This window comes from Anabrus simplex, chromosome 4 (assembly GCF_040414725.1).
Source record: "Anabrus simplex isolate iqAnaSimp1 chromosome 4, ASM4041472v1, whole genome shotgun sequence".
NCBI classification, from domain to species: domain Eukaryota; kingdom Metazoa; phylum Arthropoda; class Insecta; order Orthoptera; family Tettigoniidae; genus Anabrus; species Anabrus simplex.
In genome coordinates this window covers 55,658,857-55,679,996 of record NC_090268.1, presented here as the reverse complement: position 1 = coordinate 55,679,996, position 21,140 = coordinate 55,658,857, and the positions used below count along the sequence as shown (strand labels likewise).

The following is a 21,140-nucleotide window of genomic DNA, read 5'->3' as shown; positions in this document are numbered from 1 at the left end:
CGCAGTAGGGGGCGCTTCCCAGGTAGTGGATAGTGGGGCCCTAACCAGCTTGTCGGCGGACTTTAGCGTTATAAAATGGCTCTCGTGGTTCAAACACCCATCTACCTGTGGGTGGAGGACGCAGACAATGAATACACCCGCGGTGCCCCCTGCCTGTCGTAAGAGGCGACTAAGGTATGATGACATTAGAGTCATGAAATTAACTACTTGTGCACAGTACCATTACGTAAGAAACACCATGGGTCCACGTTACTTGCAGTTAGTACCACCATATGAGGAACACCATGGATCTACGTTACCGATGAGTAGTGCCTTTATGTGTACATATACATCATGATAAATTTCTTGGAAAGACTTGCTCAACTCAAAATGAAATAAATGTTCAACTGTTTGTGTAATGTTGTGCTTATTGGCACATACTGCTGGACTGTTAACTGAATGTTATTGTGATGATGAGGCCCTGACATATCAAGATAGAGGTAAAAAAGAATTTACCTAAAGTTGGCACCTATCATATTTACACCAATAAGAGCATTGCATTAAAATTTTTTTTTTTTTTTTTTGTTTTATTTCAGAAACACTCCTGCAGATGGATCGGCAGCAGCTGCAGAAGTTCATCCAGTACCTTATCTCAGAACATCATACAGAAGTATTACCAACTGCACAGAAATTAGCTGATGAAATCCTTCAGCAGCGTTCAGAAATAAACCAAATACCAGGTAGGAGTTTATCAAGCTTAATTTGCCCTCTTATCAAGGTGACAACATTTAATTTGCCTTATGTTCAAAAACTTGGTTGTATTAATTGTACTGCATGACAGTATGTGATTGCCCTTCTCATTTATCATTTTATATTAATTCTATTATGGTATCCTTTTCTCACATCTCTTAATATCCATAAATACTTTTATTTATTTATTTATTTGTTTTTCTCTCTCACTCTCTCTCTCTCTCTCCTTACTTGATTTTAACCTCTTAGAAATAATCCAGATTTCCAGTTTTTTGAAACTTCATTTTATATATATTAAATATATACTAATAATGTTATTAGCTTTTCGTCCCACTAACTACTTTTTTCTATTTTCGGAGACACCGAAGGAGTTCTTTTATGTGCCAGCAAATCTACCAACACGAGGCTGACGTATTTGAGTACCTTCAGATATCACCGGACTGAGCCACTCATTACAAGTAATGAAAATCATAAGAGTGTGTCCAACAGAGTTGAATAGCCCATGGATACTCCAGCGAACTAACTTGTTTGGATCTAAAATATAATTATGCAACTTAAGACATCTAGGCTGAATTACGACATAAAGAAACGTTTTCACATAAGCTGGTCATAAATCGCATACAAACTCTCACATCTTGATGCTAATTCCACTAGACCACATCATGAACGTAATATTAAGATCAAATTTAAGTTAAATTAGCGCAAATTTGGAATGCTTTTCCACATCATTTCACATGTAAAATATGTGTACAGTATTTATAATTATGTATTCTGCATTCATTCCCAATATTTGTATATAAATTTCAAACTGTCTTCGAACTTTAGCATCGCATAAGATTTTAGACTATCACTATTTTCATTTACTACACATATGACAGCCTTGTTTAAGTGAAAATTCACAAGCATGTTCACTAGTGCAACATATGTTTAATCAATTTGATATTTTGTTAATGATAAGATATTGTAAAGTTTTTTTAATGTATTCACTCACGCAACATGTTTTTACAATTTTCCAACCAGACGTCTGGTAGAATTTTGAGGTATTGATATGACTGATGATGCCCAACAAAGGGGGCGAAACATGTCTCAATTATTTTAATGATGTTTAACTAACACGTTAACATTTTGTACTGTATTGAATAGGTTGAAGTTAAAATAAATTTCCTACATTTATTACTGAGCCACTCAGCCAGGCAATATACACTACTACTACTACTACTACTACTACTACTACTACTACTACTACTACTACTACTACTACTACTACTATCAGTGGCATAAGCAGATGAGGGGTGAGGGGTCCTCACCTGGTTCTGTTCTTATTGAAATATTTTCAATTTTAATCAGATATAAAGCATGAAGAAACAATCCATCTGTGGCGTTTCTACTGATAGCCTGTTTACAATCCATGTGGCTATGTTACCTTAATCTGAAACTGAATACTGAAATGAAATCCGTATCACAAGTGGCAAATAAGCATATATTATTTTTGTCCTATTCAGCATATGTATTCCTTTGCTGTCAACTGTAACATGCGTATTGTTAGTTAGATGTGGCATCCCAAATCAAAATGAGTACAAAAAAGGAAAAAAAACCCACACAGATTTCTTTGCAAAAATAAACAGCAGAAAACTCCACAAATTAACACAAAATATGAAGACAGAAACTGAACTGGGCATCATGCCCGTTCTTAGTGAATCCTCAAATGCTACCAACCCAAGCTTGTATGTCAGACATTTAGGATTTTAGTTACAGGCGATCCGTTCGCATCTTCAATTCCTGGCTATGCCACTGACTTCTTCTTTCTTCCTGATACGTTTCCGCTTATGCAGGTTGTTCAACGCCACTGACTACTACTAAGAAACTAAAGTTTTTGACCATCATCTGATATTTAAATATTTTACGGTTTTAAATTCATATGCTCATATGAAAGATGACACCAGGGTCTGATGTCTGTTGTGTTGACATTTTTAGGTGCTCCTGATCCCACAGCTGGTGCAAGTGCAGATGACGATCACAGCTGGCACCTTGATGAGGAGCAAGTATGTGAACAGGTCAAGTCCTACCTCTCGCAAGGGAGCTACTACAATGCCAACAAGCAACTTAACTCTCTCTTTGCAAAGGTAATGAATGGAATAAATCTCATAAACCTTAAAGAATTTGTAGTCTCTTTTATATGAATAAAGGTCAGTGTGAACATGAAAATAGACACCCTGTCAATATATTATAAAGTTCCTAATTGTGTACAATTATTTCACTCGTACATGTTTCGGGAGCACCAACTCCCTTAATCAACGATCTCCTCTGTCAAAATTCCAGCCCAACACCAACATAACATGATTCCATTTGACCAGATGTAATCAATTATGCATTTAGGTCTTAAGATGTCTAATAATTCAGTGGTATATCAGTTCATTCTAGGAAGTGTTCGAATAGCAACAAAGTGAAGATTTTAATTTTGTTTGTATATAACTTTACTTTTTAATATGCTTAAAGCGGGCTACAACAGTAAACAAATACAGAACAAACAGTAACAAGGAACATTTCATCTTTGACTTTTCCAAGGAAACCAGCTGATGTTTTAAAGTATTCTATTACAGTACATAACAAACATTATCTAGAAATGTTTATTATATGTGTATTTGTTAAAATAAGATTATATTTTGACGATGTTTTGTGTATAGCTGAATGATGTTGTATCTTAAGATATGGGGAATCTTGCTTTGAGGTAGAAATGGCTGATGAAGGGAGTTGAGGCTCCCGAAACATGTATGAGTGAAATAATTGTACAAAATTAGGAACTTGATAATATATTGACAGGGCAGATCAAACCATCACCTGTAGTATATTTATATGAAATTAGTCAATATAAGGACCGAAAATGGTCAAATTTGTCAAAACATGCACATTACATTATGTAATGTTGGACTATTTTGCAGGTAAGAGAGATGCTTAGAGCTCAAGATTCAAATGGTGCAAGAATGTTGACTCTAATCACTGAACAGTTCCTGTCTGATCCAAGACTGATCCTGTGGAAGACACAGGGCACCCCCATGACAGACAAGTGTCGACAGTTATGGGATCAGTTAGGTAAGTGTGAATATGAGATAAGCATGAATAGTAAATTTTTATTTAAAATTCTCAGACTGAGTACTCCTGCTACAAAATTTATTTGGGAAAAGTTGATTCAGAAAACTCTCACAAAATTAAGATCTTTTTAATGTTTTTAATGTTAGCAGACAAAGTAGGGATCCCTATACTATGAAAAACGTTAAATGAAGTAATTTCCTCAATTGTGCCAAAAGTTGAAGGGCTAAAGAGCCTGGAAATGTTTCAAATTGTGAGTCTTGAATAGCTCTATCAAACTAAAAAACAAATTTCAAAAATAATTTCCGGTCTAAGTGCAGTTCCGGAAAAGCAGCCTAAAATCGCTTGTTGCTTTACTAGTTTTCGTTTTTGATTCAAATCCTAGCCAAATTAACTTATTTACACAATTCTTTCTGTAATGTGTTCCTTGGTTTAATACCCTCAGGCATTTTTTGATTTAGGAATAATGTCCACACCGAATGTAGTTATAAGGGCTTAAGTCAAACTCTGCTTTGACTCACATTAGCGCTCATAATGGTGCTTAAGTGAAACAATGCATCGACTCACATTAGCGTTTGTAGTGGTAGAAAAAGGCAAACTGCTCATTTAATCAACTGGATAACATTAAGAAAAGGATTGTAATTTTTTGGAATAAATGAAGAATATATTCTCATACTTTATTAAATTTTATTTACTTAAAATTCGTAGCTCATATCCCTAGGATGTTTCCAATGTTGAGTTGCTTGTCTGAAGGGCTAGACCAATGGATTTCTTTGATGTTTTCAACATCATTGGAGACCTTCTCAATTTTAGCAGTCCCATTCTCAATGATCGTGTCCAATATTGGCTAGGTGTGTTTGCCTTATTTTTAATAGTCAGGAGGGCAGCAAAAAATTGAGAAGGTAAAATGTATGTGACACATAGTGGAAAATGACAATAAAGTTCAAATCTGTAATGGGAAAAATGAGGTTGTATGAGAAACTTGGGCTAATAAGTGAAAAATAAGTGTGAAGAAAACTTTTTAAACTTAATAAATTGAGAAGGTCAGGCCTTTCAAGAGTGCAACTATTAAAAAAAAAAAAAACTGAACTTCATTGGCTGTTTTCCGCTATGTGTCGCACACATTTTACCTGGCACATGTTTCCTTTCAAACTTAGTTTCTCAAGTTTTTCGCTCCCTTCTTAACTATTTGTGATGGTGACTCAACGGAGACAGACTGTCATTTTGAATTTCAGCACTGTGATTTCATCCTGTTTTTTAATTATAACACACTGCAGTTTTAGACTAAGAAGTCCACAACCTCACCATAATCACTTACTGTTTGTTTCCATCATGTCTCATTTGTTTGCATTCTTTGTCTTCATTAGGTTTTAACACATTTTTTAGCATCAATTATGCAAATAACTTTAACCTTTTTTCACTGCAGATGTCTCAAACGAGTTGATCATTACTCCATCTAATGATGGAAATATGTATATACAGTATTGAATTGTTTTAATTCAGTCATGTCTCATTTGTTTTTCTTTCTTTCCTTCATTACCGATGTTGATAGCTGCAGTCACTTAAGTGCTGCCAGTATTCAGGAGATAGTGGGTTCAAACCCCACTGTCGGCAGCCCTGAAGATGGTTTTCCATAGTTTTCCATTTTCACACCATGCAAATGCTGGGGCTATACTTAAATTTTTTTTTTTTTGCTAGTTGCCTTACGTCGCACCGACACAGATATGTCTGATGGCGATCATTGGACAGGAAGGGGCTAGGAGTGGGAAGGAAGCAGCCGTGGCCTTAATTAAGGTACAGCCCCAGCATTTGCCTGGTGTGAAAATGGGGAAACCACGGAAAAACATTTTCAGGGCTGCCGACAGTGGGGTTCGAACCTGCTATCTCCCGAATACTGGATACTGGCCACACTTAAGCGACTGCAGCTATCAAGCTCGCTGTGTACCTTAATTAACGCCATGGCTGCTTCCTTCCCACTCCTAGGCCTTTCCTATCCCGTCGTTGCCATAAGACCTATCTGTGACGGTGCAACGTAAAGCAATTGTAAATTTAAAAAACCCTTCATTTTCTTTGTAAGTTTGCCAATTCTTTCCTTGGAGGCATCAGAAGAAATATGTGCTCAGTTCTGGCAGTGTTCAATTTAGCTTGATGTTTTTGGATTATATAAAATAAAATAACATTTAAATTTTTAATTTATGTTGTTTTCTGGATATTTCAGGTGCTCTGTGGGTATGCATAGTACTAAATCCACACTGCAGTGCGACAGAAAAACTGCATTGGAAGGCTTTGTTGGAGAAATGGACAATGGTAGACGTGTGTCCACAGGAGGATCCAGACTTCAGACCACAACCTTTACCTCGGCAAGACGGAGGGGTAAACAGAAATCTGGTAGCTTTCTTTTAAAAGTAGTTGATAGTTTCTGGAGGAGGATTTTCATGAACTTATATCAGAGTGTAAAACACAATTTTTATTTGTCATACATTATATACCGTATTTAGGTGAATAATAACTGCATATTGTTATTTTTTTTTAAATTTGAGGCACTAAATTGGGGTGCGGGTTTTATATGCAACAATGTGGGCTTTTTTTTTTCCAAAATCAGCCTTCCTAAAGTTAGGGTGCGGGGATTATTCGCGTAAATACGGTATTAATTGTGAACTCTAATTTCAGACAGAGTTCAATGTGTTATGTTGTAGTCTTGTCCAAACCAGCAACTGGCACTATCACCGAAGTTACATTCTTGATTAGAAAAAACTAATTAGCTCTATAAGTATGACAATGAATTTACCCCTAAATAGGGCAGGGTTGCCCCAAATACTGACCAATAGGGAATTAATTTCTCATGTGAGATAGCTCCTCTCATGCATGACTTATTATGGGACCGAGCTCGATAGCTGCAGTCACTTGATTGCGGCCAGTATCCAGTATTCGGGAGATCGTGGGTTCGAACCCCACTGTCGGCAGCCCTGAAGATGGTTTTCCGTGGTTTCCCATTTTCACACCAGGCAAATGCTGGGGCTGTACCATAATTAAGGCCACGGCCGCTTCCTTCACACTCCTAGCCCTTTCCAATCCCGTTGTCGCCGTAAGACCTATCTGTGTCGGTGCGACATAAAAAACAACTAGCACAAAAAAAAAAAAAAAAAAAAAAAAAACTTATTATGGTGTAACTGAAAACTTCTGTATCGTCTTCTAATTTCAAAGAAAGTATTAAAATACTAGTAATTACATTCACAATTTATATTGCATCAGAAATTTTTCTCCCCCTCCTTCCCCCAGTCTGATATATATATAAATATTTCAATATCTTAAATTGCTTGTACACTTCAGTATCCGTAAACTAGATGAAGACATTTTGATAATGAAGTGTTAAAAGGAAATCATGAATTTTCAGATGCACATGGCGTTTGACTCCTCGGACAGCAGTTCAGATGATGAAGGGGGCGGGATGTATCGCCCTATGGAAAACAACAACAGTAACAACAACAACAACAACAGGCGTTTACTTCTCGGAACACAGAGACCTCATCATGCCAGGCCATCCACTTCAGCCATTCCTAGAACTGTATTCCATAGGTAAGGTTTTCAAACAGTTACTTTCTCCATCTGAAAATATGTGGAATAGCTTTTTATCTAGCTCATCAGGCTTTATATCCTTCGTGTGTTATTTAATTACTATTTTTATAATTATCCTTTGTTCTAGGGCTCTTGATGCTGTTGGCATGTCATGGGATAACCTTCACTTAAAGCATATTCTGTCCAGTGACACTTATTGTAGCCATGTTCCTGACAGCTCTCTCACTTCTGGTAGTTTCAACTCCCAGGGGCAGCCACTTTGGCATGGTATGTACATTAAATATTTCAAGAAGCCATTTTGAGTTGTTATTTAATATTTATTATAGTCTCAAAGTTGCAGACTTACCATGTATCTATTGGTGTTTCCAGAACCTCTCCCAACATGTGCTGCAAGAGTTGATGCCCTGCGGTCTCACGGGCATCAGAGTGCAGCACTAAGGCTGGCAGTGTCTGTAGTTCGAACCATGAAGCAGCAGCAACTTATTGCACAACGTAGGTGGCATGAAAGTCAGCAGCAGCTTCGTAATGGAGGTGGTACGACTAATCTGCCCACCCCCTGCACGTCGCGATGTACCGGTGCAGTGCCGCCTTTGTTGCCTAGTTGCAATGGCTGGGGTGACGGTTGGGTGGGACATCCCCTCGATCCTGTTGGCTGCCTCTTCGATACACTTGCAGAAGCTTCGCTCATACCAGACGATCAAACACCACGGTTACCTTCCTATTTTGGTGAGCTAAATTTCAGTTGGCTACATTATATGATGTTTTAAATTCATATATTATTCAGCTATAGGAAAATGTTTCTTTCTGCAAGGCAGTTAAAATGCCCAGTGTCTCAAATGTCTTGTTATTTTATACTCAAATGAATCAACTTGAAGAAGATAATTGCTTTCTAACAAATTGCTTGGAAGATCTGGAGAATGCTATTCCTGTGGTTGAATTCTTGCATCAGCCAAGGTGTAGAACGAACTGTTAGTGATAGAGCTGTTCTTGGGCATTGCAATTTAAGGTTCTCGTATTAGTTCCGTATTTACTTTACAGTAAAGAAAATGTGTACTTCGGTATTTCATCTTGGTCAATACATTTAATGTTAAGTTCTTATGGACTTTAAGTGACAGGATGAGTTGGCTATGCGGTTAGGGGCACACAGCTGTGAGCTTGCATCCGGGAGATAGAGAGTTCAAGCCCCACTCTCAGCAGCCCGGAATGTGGTTTTCTATGGTTTCCCACTTTCACACCCGGCAAATGCCGGGGCTGTACCTTAATTAAAGCCATGGACACTTCCTTCCCACTCTTAGGCCTTTTCCTATCCCATAGTCGCCATAAGACCTATCTGTGCCAGTGCAACATAAAACAAATAAGAGAAATTGAGTATTTCTGTAAACTTTATATTTCTTTTTCAAGGCTCAAGAAGGCCCAATAGGACTGAAATATGTATCTTTAATGTGTTTTTACTTAACATGTGATGTATTGACCTAGGTTGATTACTGTAATGACATATTTCTTTTACTATTCTTGAGCTTACAAGGGTAAATCTGAGTACTGCAAATATTGGGACAAATTCTTACTGTATGAAGAAAGTTTCTAGTTACTCATGGTCATCAGCATTGAGAGGCATTGAAATGTAAATAACGGAAGGAAACTGGGTGTGTCAAAGAGAGGAATTTCAAATTTTGGCACTGTTGAACTTTAGATTACTTCCTATAGAACTTAAAAAGAAAAATACTAATAAAATACGAGGGTTGTTTCAGAAGTAATGGCAACTGGGTTGAATCTTCTGATAATGTAGAAGCAAGTTATAAACTTCATGTTCATGGTCCTTATTGATCATTATCTGATGATAACCCACTGAAGTAAGGTAGCAGCATCCAGCTCCTTGGCTGAATGGCTAGTGCAGGGGCCTTCGGTCCTGATGGCGCTCCGGATTTGACTCCCGGCCGGGTTAGGGATTTTAATCTTAAATAGTTAATTCCTTTGGCTGAGAAACTGGATGTTTGTGCTGATTGCAACATCCATGCAATTTGTACACCACATACAGTGCTACCCTCTACCACAAGAACACAGTTTCCCATACATGGTAGAAACTGCCCACCCTTCAAGCACCATCCTTACAAGGGCTGTGCCAGGTTAGCAACAATCATACTAAATTATTTATTATAGGGTAGCAACGATGTAAATATACGGGGACATTTTTTAATCTGTTCAGGGGATTGTCGCTCGCTTGATGGGAGACAGGCTCGCAGTGCAAGCGACCGGACGAGTGGCAACCCCCTGAATAGATTTTAAAAAATTTGCTGTACTTTGTGTTTGAAGGCCAGTAGAATGTGCTTCTCAACTGTAGCAACAAATTGGGTCTGGGTACAAGAGCTAATGGCAAGTAGATAGAAATGTTATGGACAAAATGAACACAAATCTTGCGCATCTGCAAACATTCAGAACATTGTTTACAAACAAATACTTCTATGTGGATAATTCCTGCACATTTCAGCAGCTGTCTTCTATGAAGTACTTTACAAGAACAGTAACAGGCACCTCTATGGGAATGGACATGGAACTTACATTCTGTGACAATTCCATAGTTGTTCTATGTCTCTGTTTGAAGACTTCAGTGGTTTCATATGGCAAAGCTGTATTGCTCAACACTTCTCTTAGCTCTGCACGAGACTGGAGTGAATTTCTGACATGTAGAGATGCAATTATCACTTTGATCGCTATTCAACTTCACTTACATTCATCTGGTTGCATAAAAACTTACTCGTGTATTGTTCACTAGACAGTGCACACAATCACCATCTGTTGATGGCATTCGTTAGTGTGTGATTCAGGTTTTCATATGTACAGTATATACTGGATGTATCGTGCTCCCACATGTTCATAAGATATAACATATATAGTTGTCATTATATATGAAACTATCTCCATATAATGTTATTTGATTACAGCTTTTGGATTATTTATCAAGTTATATTGCCCAGAGAATTAGTTTAGTTGATTCGTAAGGCATTAGTGTTGAACATAAAACTATGGAAAGTGACAACAAGATCTTAAACATCATAAAATAACACATTTTTTACAGCTCAAATCCAGACTGGTGAAGAATTTAACACACAGGGGTTTGATGAGCACTTCATAGACTTGCTAAATGCTTTGCTGTAACACTGCAAATAAAAAGCAATATGTTGGCAGGAAGTGAAGGATAATAATGTGAAATATGCTTTGAGATAAAAAAAAATATGGGTTTTAGTGACTTTGAGAGACTCTATAATTTCCTGATGCCTATCAGCAACACCATACAGTTTATGAAATTGCAAAACAGTTTCAGAGAGAAAAGCTTTCAGTTTGTGGTTAATTATTACCTGTGTTCCACACAAAATGAACATGTTCCTTTGTTTGTAAAGCATTTTCCAATTATCTTCAATAGCCTGTTATATTCAGATACATAACATTTTTAAAAATCTGGGAAAGAATTTTTAAATCTGGAACCTCATTATCTGTAGCGTTTGAGCATTTCATGAGTTTTTCGAAAATACATTAAATGTTGTTCATATAAATCCACTGAATTTTCAGTCATTTAGGCCAGCTTTTTGTTGTATAATAAAAATAATTTTAGAGAAGTGTTGCTTAGTAACACTTGGTACCTTTTCAAATATGTAAGTTCCCATTATTTAATTTTATGATTGGAGTCTACATCAGGATTGCCAGCTACATGAAATCTAAATACGGGACAGATGTGTGGTCGAGGATATCAACAGGCTCATATTCTAAAAGTTATAAACTTTGTTTCAAAATGATACACTTATTATTATGTTGACATCATAGTGCAGTTTATTAATGCATGCATGACTGAAACCTATATTACCGAGCAAGTTCGCTGCACAGTTTGGGCCATCTACCTATGAGCTTGTATTCGGGAGATGATGGGTCTGAACCCCACTGTCCGCAGCCCTAACGATCATTTTCCATGATTTCCCATTGTACATCAGGCAAATGTAGCCTGTCTTAAGGCCACAGTCGATTCCAATCCTAGCCCTTTTCTATCCCATCGTCACCATAAGACCTGCCTCTGTCGCTGCAACGTAAAATAAATAGGAGAAAACTTTTATTTAATTATTCATACCGGTCCTTTCAATTTCAATATATTTTCATTTCTCTGAAGTGCTGTAAACAGTTTTTTTTTTTTTTTTTTTTTTTTGTCATTAGCAATTTCATAAAAATCTCTGCGTGACACTCAAGAAAAATTTATAGAAATGAACAGCTCAGACCTAATTAAGTCAACAGAACATAATATTTCTCACAGTTGACAATTTCACACGAACATGTGGTGGTCTTGGACTACCTCAGGTAGCTGTGCACTATTACGTGTTTTATTCGCCACGGTGGACAACCCGAGAACTACAAACAATAAAATAAAAAGCAATTTTTAAAATCTATGAACTCGCACCAGACAAAGAAACCAAGGAGTGAAGAAATCTATCCTCTGTGAAAGAAAAAAGAAAAGCTCTTGGTACTTATAAGGTGGAAACACTGGCGTATTTTTCTCTAGGTTCAAAACAGAGACATTTGCTGTCCTGGATAAGAACTGTCTGGAGCGTGGGTATTTAACACAAATATGGTACTGTCCTGTAAAATCCGGGACATCTGGCAACTCCAGTCAACATCTCCGCATAAACATTTTTCAAAACATTTTGCCATATGTAAAGCAGACTGCCTCAATTAGTACTTTCATTTTGTCCTATTGGACTTTTTACTGTACCTGAAATTCTGAAGGAAGAAAAAAAAAACCAATTTTATATTTTCAGGAATCACAACTTTTATGGTTTTGGAATCAAATACAATGACAGTACATTAAGAAGATGTCATCATATTTTGTGATGTTACAGATTATCTAATGTGATATAACAATATATAATTTTAAGTGTTAATAGATTGCACACAAGTTTCAAGAGCGATAGTTCATTGCTACTGAGGTAAGGTGATAGGTCTAATTGTTTGATCATGGAGAAATAAGAAATAGGTTTGAATAAGAAAATTTCTGGTTTTACTTACTTAGTAAATCTCATTAGACAATGGTCCTATTTCAGATCCTGTGGGTGTGGAGGACACTAGTCCTAATGTGCCACCTCGCTATCATCATGTACCAGTGGTGGCTTCACGTGATCGCTCCGAAACTTACCTCACGCTGGCCGTTGAGGTAGCTCTTATCGGACTTGGGCAGCAGAGAATTATGCCAGCAGGACTGTATGCACAGGTATGCTTTTTACATTCAGTAGTAAAACAGCTAATTCTAGGATGAAAGTAGAAAGGTTCATTTGAAATGATGAAGGGACTTCATAGACTTCAATGAAAAATAACAAAATTTGATGCAGGAAAATACTATGGGTATATCTTCCCAGTGGCATGCACTGAACCTCATCTATTCCAGCGCTGCGGGGGTAAAGAACTTTGTATTAACATTTTCTAATTATTCCTTAGAACGCTTTTTATAATGTTTAAAAAATTGCAAACATCTAAGCTGAGCCAAGAACGGCTGTCTCGACAATCCGCTCGCACTACCGTAGTTCAGCTTCTCCAGCGAGCTGGGTTTCCTTGCCAGCGCAAAAGAGAGCTACCCCAGCGAAATTTAAGGCCGCTTGGGTGACACAGGCCCTTGAAGCTTCCTTGTCCTGGGAGCGGGGTGGGGCTGTGAGCACTCCCCGACAGCAATTTACGGTGACAGGCCAGCTAGCTTAGGTAAGATAATGTTAGGTTTAATACTTGACACTCAAAGTCTTCAGCGCCACACACTAGAGACTGCAAGAGAAATATCATCCTATTAATAGTATAGCCACTTTGCACATTGTCTTGCTAATAAAAATAGAGCCAGTATATGAAATCAATTGTAATATAGAAGAATATATTTTAGTCTTGGGTTTCGGCATGTATACAGTTTTTTCGAGCAATTCATTGATGACACATGTAGAGTATGTGTTCCGATAGCCGCAGAAAAATATTTAGGTTGCCCAGCATGAACACAGATTTAAGCGCGAAGTAAAACAATTTTACATTTGGTTGTCTGTGATGGTGGTATTTAGTGAATTTTTTGTAGTGTTTTGCGGGTTCTGTGGCATTCTTCATGAATATAACGTGTGTTATAAATCATGACAAATATTATCCCTCATTTGTCGTTGATGCACGTACCCTCAGTATGCGAGTGAAACTATATAACTTCAGCGACGGTAAAATACCAGTTAAATTTTGCTGATTAGTTTGGATTAGGCTTTTTAAGTAAAAAACAAATAGTTAGTCCCAATGTATTTTTGTGAAAACCATGACTGTACTATCACGAAGTGTCACCGGATGAATCTGTAACTACGTTGTTTAAAATCTGCTATAGATTAAGTTATGATGGTGTCGTCACTGCTGTGGATATCAATTTGGAAGTATGTGCGAGCATGTGGTTGAAAATATTCTTGAAAGATCTTTCTCAGGTAGACCTTTCCATGAAAAACGCAGCCTTATAAAATGGTAATGTTGATTTTGGAGAGTGTAGTGGGCCAACGATTGTTTATATTTAAAAAAAACTTTTTTCAGCTGGGGTAATGAATATGTTCATCGCACGCCACTGTATCTTCCTTTTATCTCTCCTCTTTATCACTCTTGTAAGGCTCTAGATACAAGTATCTGATGATATCATTTTTAATATTATTTCCCTGGAAGAAAAATCTATTATTGAATCAGAAGCTGCAAATGTCCAGTAGAATTTCTTCATAATCACTTAAACTACGATTGCAATTATTTTTCTGTTTAGTGTGAATATTTAAATACGGTATTAGAACATAAGTTTATGTAATATATATATATATTGACTGTGATACCCCACACCTCTAAAACAGCATAATTCTTCTTCTTCTTTGATTGCCTGACCCATTCTGGATGTTGGCTGTCATCACAGCATCATAAATACAGTACCTTTGGTTTACTGAGTGCAGTCATGGAGAGTTGAAAAAGTCCACAATTCATACCATTCTCTAAAGTACTCTAACTGTAAAATACATCTACTACCTGGTCCTGTTCTACCGTCCTGTTTCCCTTGTGTTATGATTTTTAGATGCTAATATTTTTCCTTGGTTCTTGCAATATACCAAGAATATTTAAGCCCTCTCTTTTTAATATGCAATATCAGGTGAGATTGACAGTTTTTTGTGCAAAGAACCTCCTCATTTACGATCTGGCTGATCCACAAGATCCTCAAGATCTATCTCTACACCCATATTTCATAAACTTAATTTTTTTTTCTCTGTAGCTGCAGAAACAGTCCATGCTTCAGTGCCAAATAACAGAGTTGAGGATATGTTGCATTTGACAATCCTTGATGTTCAGGACTAGGCTCAGGTCACCGAAGCATAGTAAACATTTCATCTTCTTGAAAGCAGTTCTGATCCTGCATTCATTTCTTCATTAAAGTTAAATGCTTGACACACTCTTGAGCTATTATCCATAAAGTTATACTAAATAATTCTGTGTCTATAAGTCTTTGTTTGGCAGGATCTTTTCTATTTATTGGAGTTATAATAGTTTTAGTTTCAGGAAATAGAATGGAAAATGAAATGAAGAGGAAATACAATAATACTGTCTACTATCAGTGTGAACCTTGTATAGTCAGCCTCTGTAAATCATGTAAAAACTATTTTAATTGATGTTTAATTGTTTAATTAACTGATTCCATATACAAACTGGCAGAAGGAGATCTACCGAACATTTTTTTTCAAAAATCGTGTAAAAACCTCTGGTGGAATGAAGAATTGATAATTGTGCAAACTCTTGTATTGACCTGTCATACGTAACATAAATTAAGTCACTGCCCAGTCCTACGTCAGAGATATCGCAACATTTATCTATCAGTCAAAGAGGAATTGTTCCAAACTATAATCCTAATGGTACTCGTTTAAAATAGGGTTCAAACTATCAGGATATTCAAAAAACAAATTAAAAGTTGTTGTTCCAACACCATTATTTAGAATATTAAGGAAATTGTAAACTAAAACTCTGTCTCTCAGATCACTGAAATGGCAACCCAAGGCAACCCTTATCACATACAGCTTTGACAAAGTTGTAATTTAACATAGCAGTGGTTGTAATTTGAAATTCATTCTTTCATAGTTGCATCTCTAATACTTCATTGGAAGTAAATTTTTGAAAGATGTGGACTTTATAATACACGTGTATAAAACAATTTGATTGGGATATATTATCAAAGTTTTGTGGCTCCTCCTTGTTAATGACCTCTTCTTAATTAAGACAGTGGTCCATAAAATAAATAATTTGAGATTGTGGGATGCTCTTCTTGGTATCCTGGAATATACTATTTCTCTCAGCCCTGCTGATGTCTGGCCACAGTACACAGTGAAGGACCATAATGGCATCAAATAAGGTGTAGCTGTAGGAGGAAAGGATGTAGTTTATAAAGGAAGGAAGCAAGATTTAATTCCCCTGGCTTACTCTTTATGACCCATGCAACTCACTCTTCACTTCACTTAAGAATTTTTTATTTCAGGAAAAATCATGCAAGCAGGAAGATCGTTTAATAGCAAAACTCCAAGAGATCGAACTAGACAACACTTTAGTGGCCGTTCTACGAAGGCAAGCAATAGTGTTGCTCGAGGGTGGCCCATCCAGTGGGCTGGGCTTGGGTATTCATCCAGAAAGTATCCCCATGCACACGTTTGCCAGGTTCCTGTTCCTAGCTCTGCTCAACTACTATCCCGACCTTGCTTATGAAGTTGGGCTCAGAGCCATGAGGTAAGTTAAATATGGTGAGGTTATGTTACTTCTTTCTAGAATTAATTATGTAATAGAATGGTAATGAGTTGATCTTGTAGATAATGTTTAGAATTACAAACCATACACCCTTTATGTTTAGTGGAACTGTTTAATATAGTATATGTTAAAGAAGTCATAATTATGTTCGGATTTGCACTGAGAAAAGTATCTGCACAATAAGTTCAAATTTAGTTTCATTTTAACACATGTTCAGAAGGGATGTTAGAGATAAAGTTTGTGGAAAGAAAAGTTGATCCTCAAGATGGTTGTTTACCCATTGGCTTTTTTGACAAGGGCAATTCACGTGAAATTATCCATGTCCTAGGATTCTTTGATGAGTGGAACTCTCAAAGTATTGTCATTTATGTTTGGCTTTTGTGCTGTTGGGAGGAATTTACATAAATCTTTAATAGTGGGACCTATACTCTCAGACGCTCAGCCTTCTTTATAAAATATTTTGTTTCCTGCTGCTTCTGTTTGTGCACATTAATCTGTATATCGTTGTGGGCATTCAGTAGTCTGCATACTGACAGGCAGGAAAGATTTTTCAAGAGCATGACAAGTATTCAAGCTAATTTTCTGAGGGATATAAAGCAGATCGAAGACTATTTGTTGGATAGTTGTAGTGATGCTATGGATGGTCACAAAGTAGGTTCATGTCAGAGTTGAAGTCTATAACAGTTAGGTTTTTCAGTCTGACGAAACTAATTTATGAATACATAAAATATTAGAAATATCTGAAAAAGAAACCATTTAACTACAGATTATACCTGAAAAAAGAAACAACTTAATTAGAATACAGGGTGTATCAGAACTATACAGACAAAAAAAAACAGGGATACAAATACGGTGAGTTCATCAATTTGAATCGCGCCCCTGCAAGTAAAAAAGTAACCTCATTTTCTCAAAAAGAAAAATTTTCTCCATCAATCCAATTGCATGATTGTTCTTAACATAAGAGGAAAAGCATCCCTGATATTTTGTCGGTAGTTTTGATGCACTCTGTATAATATATTTCATTCGTGGAAAAACATCAGATTCTTTGAAATCACACAAAAATAATTATGAATGGATTAATATGATTAAGAAGTGCAAAAATAATTTATGTTAAAACCTGTGTCTACTCTTCTAATAATAGTAGAAATGTTATGACTTATATTTAATGAAGTACTCCTCATGTGGTATTTCTCCCCTCACTCTCCTAGGTCATCTTTTAAAAACTCCATTCAGTTTTATTTGCCTACTAATGTCCTTCCACGCCATCTATCTATTGACAACTCAGAACATACTGTTTAGTCGAGCAGCTCGTCTCCTTACTCCAGGGTTTTCCCAGCCCAAAGTTGGCAACATTTTTGTAACGTAACTCTTTTGTCAGAAATCACCCAGTAAAAATTATGCTGCTTGGCTTTTGGTCTTCTCCAGTTCTCGAATCATTAATCCTGGTGAGGGCCCCATACTCTAATTTAAGGTCCTACACATCCTTATTACAACCTACAAATATCTTCATTAACCTGTTTTCAGCAATGTGTCAAAAATACTAATCGACATGCACAGATGTGCCTGTGAACATTTTCCAATACCCTGCCTTCATTTTTGTTTTGAGCAACTGGACATACTGTACCTGTTTTCAAGACCCTTGACAATTGCTTTAAACCCATTCCATAGGGGTTTTTATTTTTTTAAATTTACATTTGTATTTACTGTTTACCACCAATCGTAATTACTTTTTTTTAAATCCCTCATGCTTCTCCTACCTAGCATATGGTAATACTTATTATTCTTACTTTTACCACCTTCCTTTTCTCTTCTTTTTCTTTCTTTCTTTCTTTCTTTCTTTCTTTCTTTCTTTCTTTCTTTCTTCTTTTCTTGGTCATGCTTTCTGTCATTCACATTACCTTCCCAGTTAACATTTGGTACACTTACAACACCTACAATCACATTCCTGTTTGTTTGTTCATTTATAGAATCATAAAGAGTTACAGGGAAGTGAATTTTATGAAAATTTCCATGTAAATGTTGTGCTTGACATGAACGGATCCTTGTATAAAACTTTTTAAAAATCAAAATACATATCAAGGAATTGGACTGAGGCTGAGCAAATCACAGAAGTATTTTTATTATTTGTGCAATTAATTTGTTCAATAAATGTAGGAAACTTGATGACGTGAGGAAGGGCATCCAGTCACAGAAACATGGCATATAATTTCATCTCATCGGGACTAAGGGATAGACAACTTTCCTATCCTTATCTTGATTTTCTTGCTGTTGAATTCTCTGACATAAACAGAACATGTTATGTTGGAAAAGGATCGTTGATTAATAAATTAAATCTTATTCTCAAGGTTACCCATCCTAGAAGAGCATGAAGACGCTGATGATCCTGTAAATGGAAACGTGTCGTCTCTTGTGCTTAGTCGCTACCCTCGTTGGTTCACGTTAGGGCACATTGAGACGCAGCAGTGTGCTCTGGCTTCAACTATGCTTAGTGCAGCAAAAGGTAATTAATATTGTATAAGGTAAATAAAAACGTGTAGAAATAAAGAATAGAGAAATTTCAGTCTTGATGTACAACATTGATTTTATTATCAATATTTTTAAGTATTCAGATAACAAGCTGTAGGTTTTCTCCTAACTAATTAAACCACCTTATAAAATTACCAATTTGTTTCAGGTGAAGTTTTGAGGCTCCGTACTGTGTTGGAATCTGCACAAAGACATATCCATAGTTCCTCTCATCTGTTTAAGTTGGCACAAGATGCCTTTAGGTTTGCTACTCCCGAGAATGGACCACGGCATCCAACACTCTTAAGTGTGGCATTTGAACTAGGATTACAGGTGAGCGTTGTGCTGAAGTAAGACAGTATTGCTTTCTTTTGTGAAACATACCATAATTCGTATCTTGTGAAGTTTGTTCAAGAATTTGTTTCACTACAAACATAATTTATATACTTGTAGGACAAAGTGAAATTACTAATTCATTTTTAAACAGCCTAAACCTTGGTAAAGACCTACATTTGACCAATTCCTAATAATTTTGGTGGGGCCCAACTGTGATATTTTATGCACCGCTTACATTTTGTTTTGCAGGTTATGCGAATGACGCTGTCATCTCTGAACTGGCGGCGACGAGAAATGGTTCGCTGGCTTGTAACTTGTGCCACTGAAGTTGGTGTTGAGGCTTTGGTATCCATTATGCAAAATTGGTACCAATTGTTCACTCCAACTGAAGCTACAGGTAATTTTTTTCCACATGTTCAGGTTTTTTTCCTGTTAAATCCATGAAATTCATAAAATTAGGACATACCATATAATTTTAAAATTTACTTTTGTTTCATTACCTTTAACATACATTTGTTAAATTATCCCTTATACAACTTCAGTATTCATCCATTTTTATGCTAGTTGCTATTTAGCATGGGTTTTGGTCGATACAAACATATCTGAAGATTTCAAGACTCGTGAAAATTATGGACTATTTAACAACCAAAAAAAATTTTTATGATGCTTGCTCTTGATATTTAGTTTACAAAATAACCAGTTGAGGGGTAGGGCGGTGATATGTCAGTTTGAAAAATACAATCGCCATATTAACTTTAGCTAATGCAAAGGAAATTGTAATGCCTTGCTAAAATCAATCGTGAGAGTAGCAACACATTGCTGACGGGACGAGTCTACGTGTGTTTGGCTGGCCAAACATTGATGACGGGTCCAGAGTTAACTTGTGTTTACAAGACTAGTACATTCGGTGACATCTGTTGGAACTTTTGAAACTAGTTAGCGGTCAAGGTTGATATCTCATTGTTGAAGTTTTTGTGTATTCCATGCTATGTTTACTTTTTGTTCTTCTTCTGTTTTATGATTCGTTTTCTTAGTTTTTTGACCTCATGTTTGTGTTGTTCAAAGAGCCATGTGGTGGATAAGATAGTGTTTCCCAGACTGACTGCATGGACAAAATATTTAATGAACTGTATGCAGATAATTATCAAAGTTTATAATTTACACGTTCTGTATTGATGACAATATACTTACTGTAGACAAATGAGGTAATTCACCTAATCAATACATATAAAATTAGTACTTTAATTTATTTTCATCATGGTACTAGTTTCAGCCTATTGATATTAGGCCATCAGCCATAGGATCTTAAAACATGTAAAAAAACTAATTGGCTATAAACATAACAAAAATTGATAGCATAATACTTGAAAATAGTTCTGATCTAATATTCAGTGTACACTAAAATAAGTCGCTGTCGTGATGATGTAACACAACATTTGAAAATTCTTATATGTTGGTATACTTCATTAAATCACTGTCTTGAAGATCTTAAATAATTTGTTGAACACTTTTATGAAATTAAGAGCAATTGGTGAAAAATTAAGACAGAATAGATTGATGTTAAATTAGATAATTGTTTGGAATGCCCAAGTAACATTGAAGAACATGAGTTTGATATTGAAATCTCTTCTGATGAAAGTGTGAGTAGTGATGCTGAAGATATACAGACTTCAGAACAGTGATATCTGTATAAGTTGCTGTGTGCCCCTTCACCGAGGTCATTACTACACAAATTTAACACACCAGAAAACATTTTCAGGACTCCTTCAGAAGGTTTCCATAAATGTTATCACAATCAGTATAGTCCGCGCACCTTTTATCGATATTACTTTGTACGGGGGTGAGGAGTAAGGAGGGAACTCTCTGGGTTCCGGTTATACTGCCAACAGAATGGATTTTAAATCTGAATTGAATCGATAATATGATCGATCAATATGAATTTTCTATACAGTTATTATTTACGCCAACAACTGTGTCCCACACACATTATATAACATTTCTCGATGCAAATCTTGTTTCCAGCATGAATTCTATAGTTTGGCTTTGCTGTATAAACAGCAACAGTACTAGTGTAAGCCAGATGTCGCACTGCGATTCATAGTATAGTTTGTGTT

General features: G+C 36.4%; 1 protein-coding gene across 1 annotated transcript in view; it reads left to right on the top strand.

The window, feature by feature from the left end:
* The window catches only part of LOC136872158 (zinc finger SWIM domain-containing protein 5), a 182,522-nt gene that overhangs the window by 144,670 nt on the left and 16,712 nt on the right, over positions 1-21,140 (top strand). The window contains exons 4-15 of the mRNA XM_068227349.1: positions 576-719; positions 2,704-2,852; positions 3,669-3,819; positions 6,035-6,189; positions 7,211-7,392; positions 7,520-7,659; positions 7,762-8,118; positions 12,471-12,637; positions 15,923-16,167; positions 18,531-18,685; positions 18,860-19,023; positions 19,276-19,423. Of these exons, the coding sequence (XP_068083450.1) occupies positions 576-719; positions 2,704-2,852; positions 3,669-3,819; positions 6,035-6,189; positions 7,211-7,392; positions 7,520-7,659; positions 7,762-8,118; positions 12,471-12,637; positions 15,923-16,167; positions 18,531-18,685; positions 18,860-19,023; positions 19,276-19,423 (2,157 nt within the window). The remainder of the gene's footprint in view (positions 1-575; positions 720-2,703; positions 2,853-3,668; positions 3,820-6,034; positions 6,190-7,210; positions 7,393-7,519; positions 7,660-7,761; positions 8,119-12,470; positions 12,638-15,922; positions 16,168-18,530; positions 18,686-18,859; positions 19,024-19,275; positions 19,424-21,140) is intronic.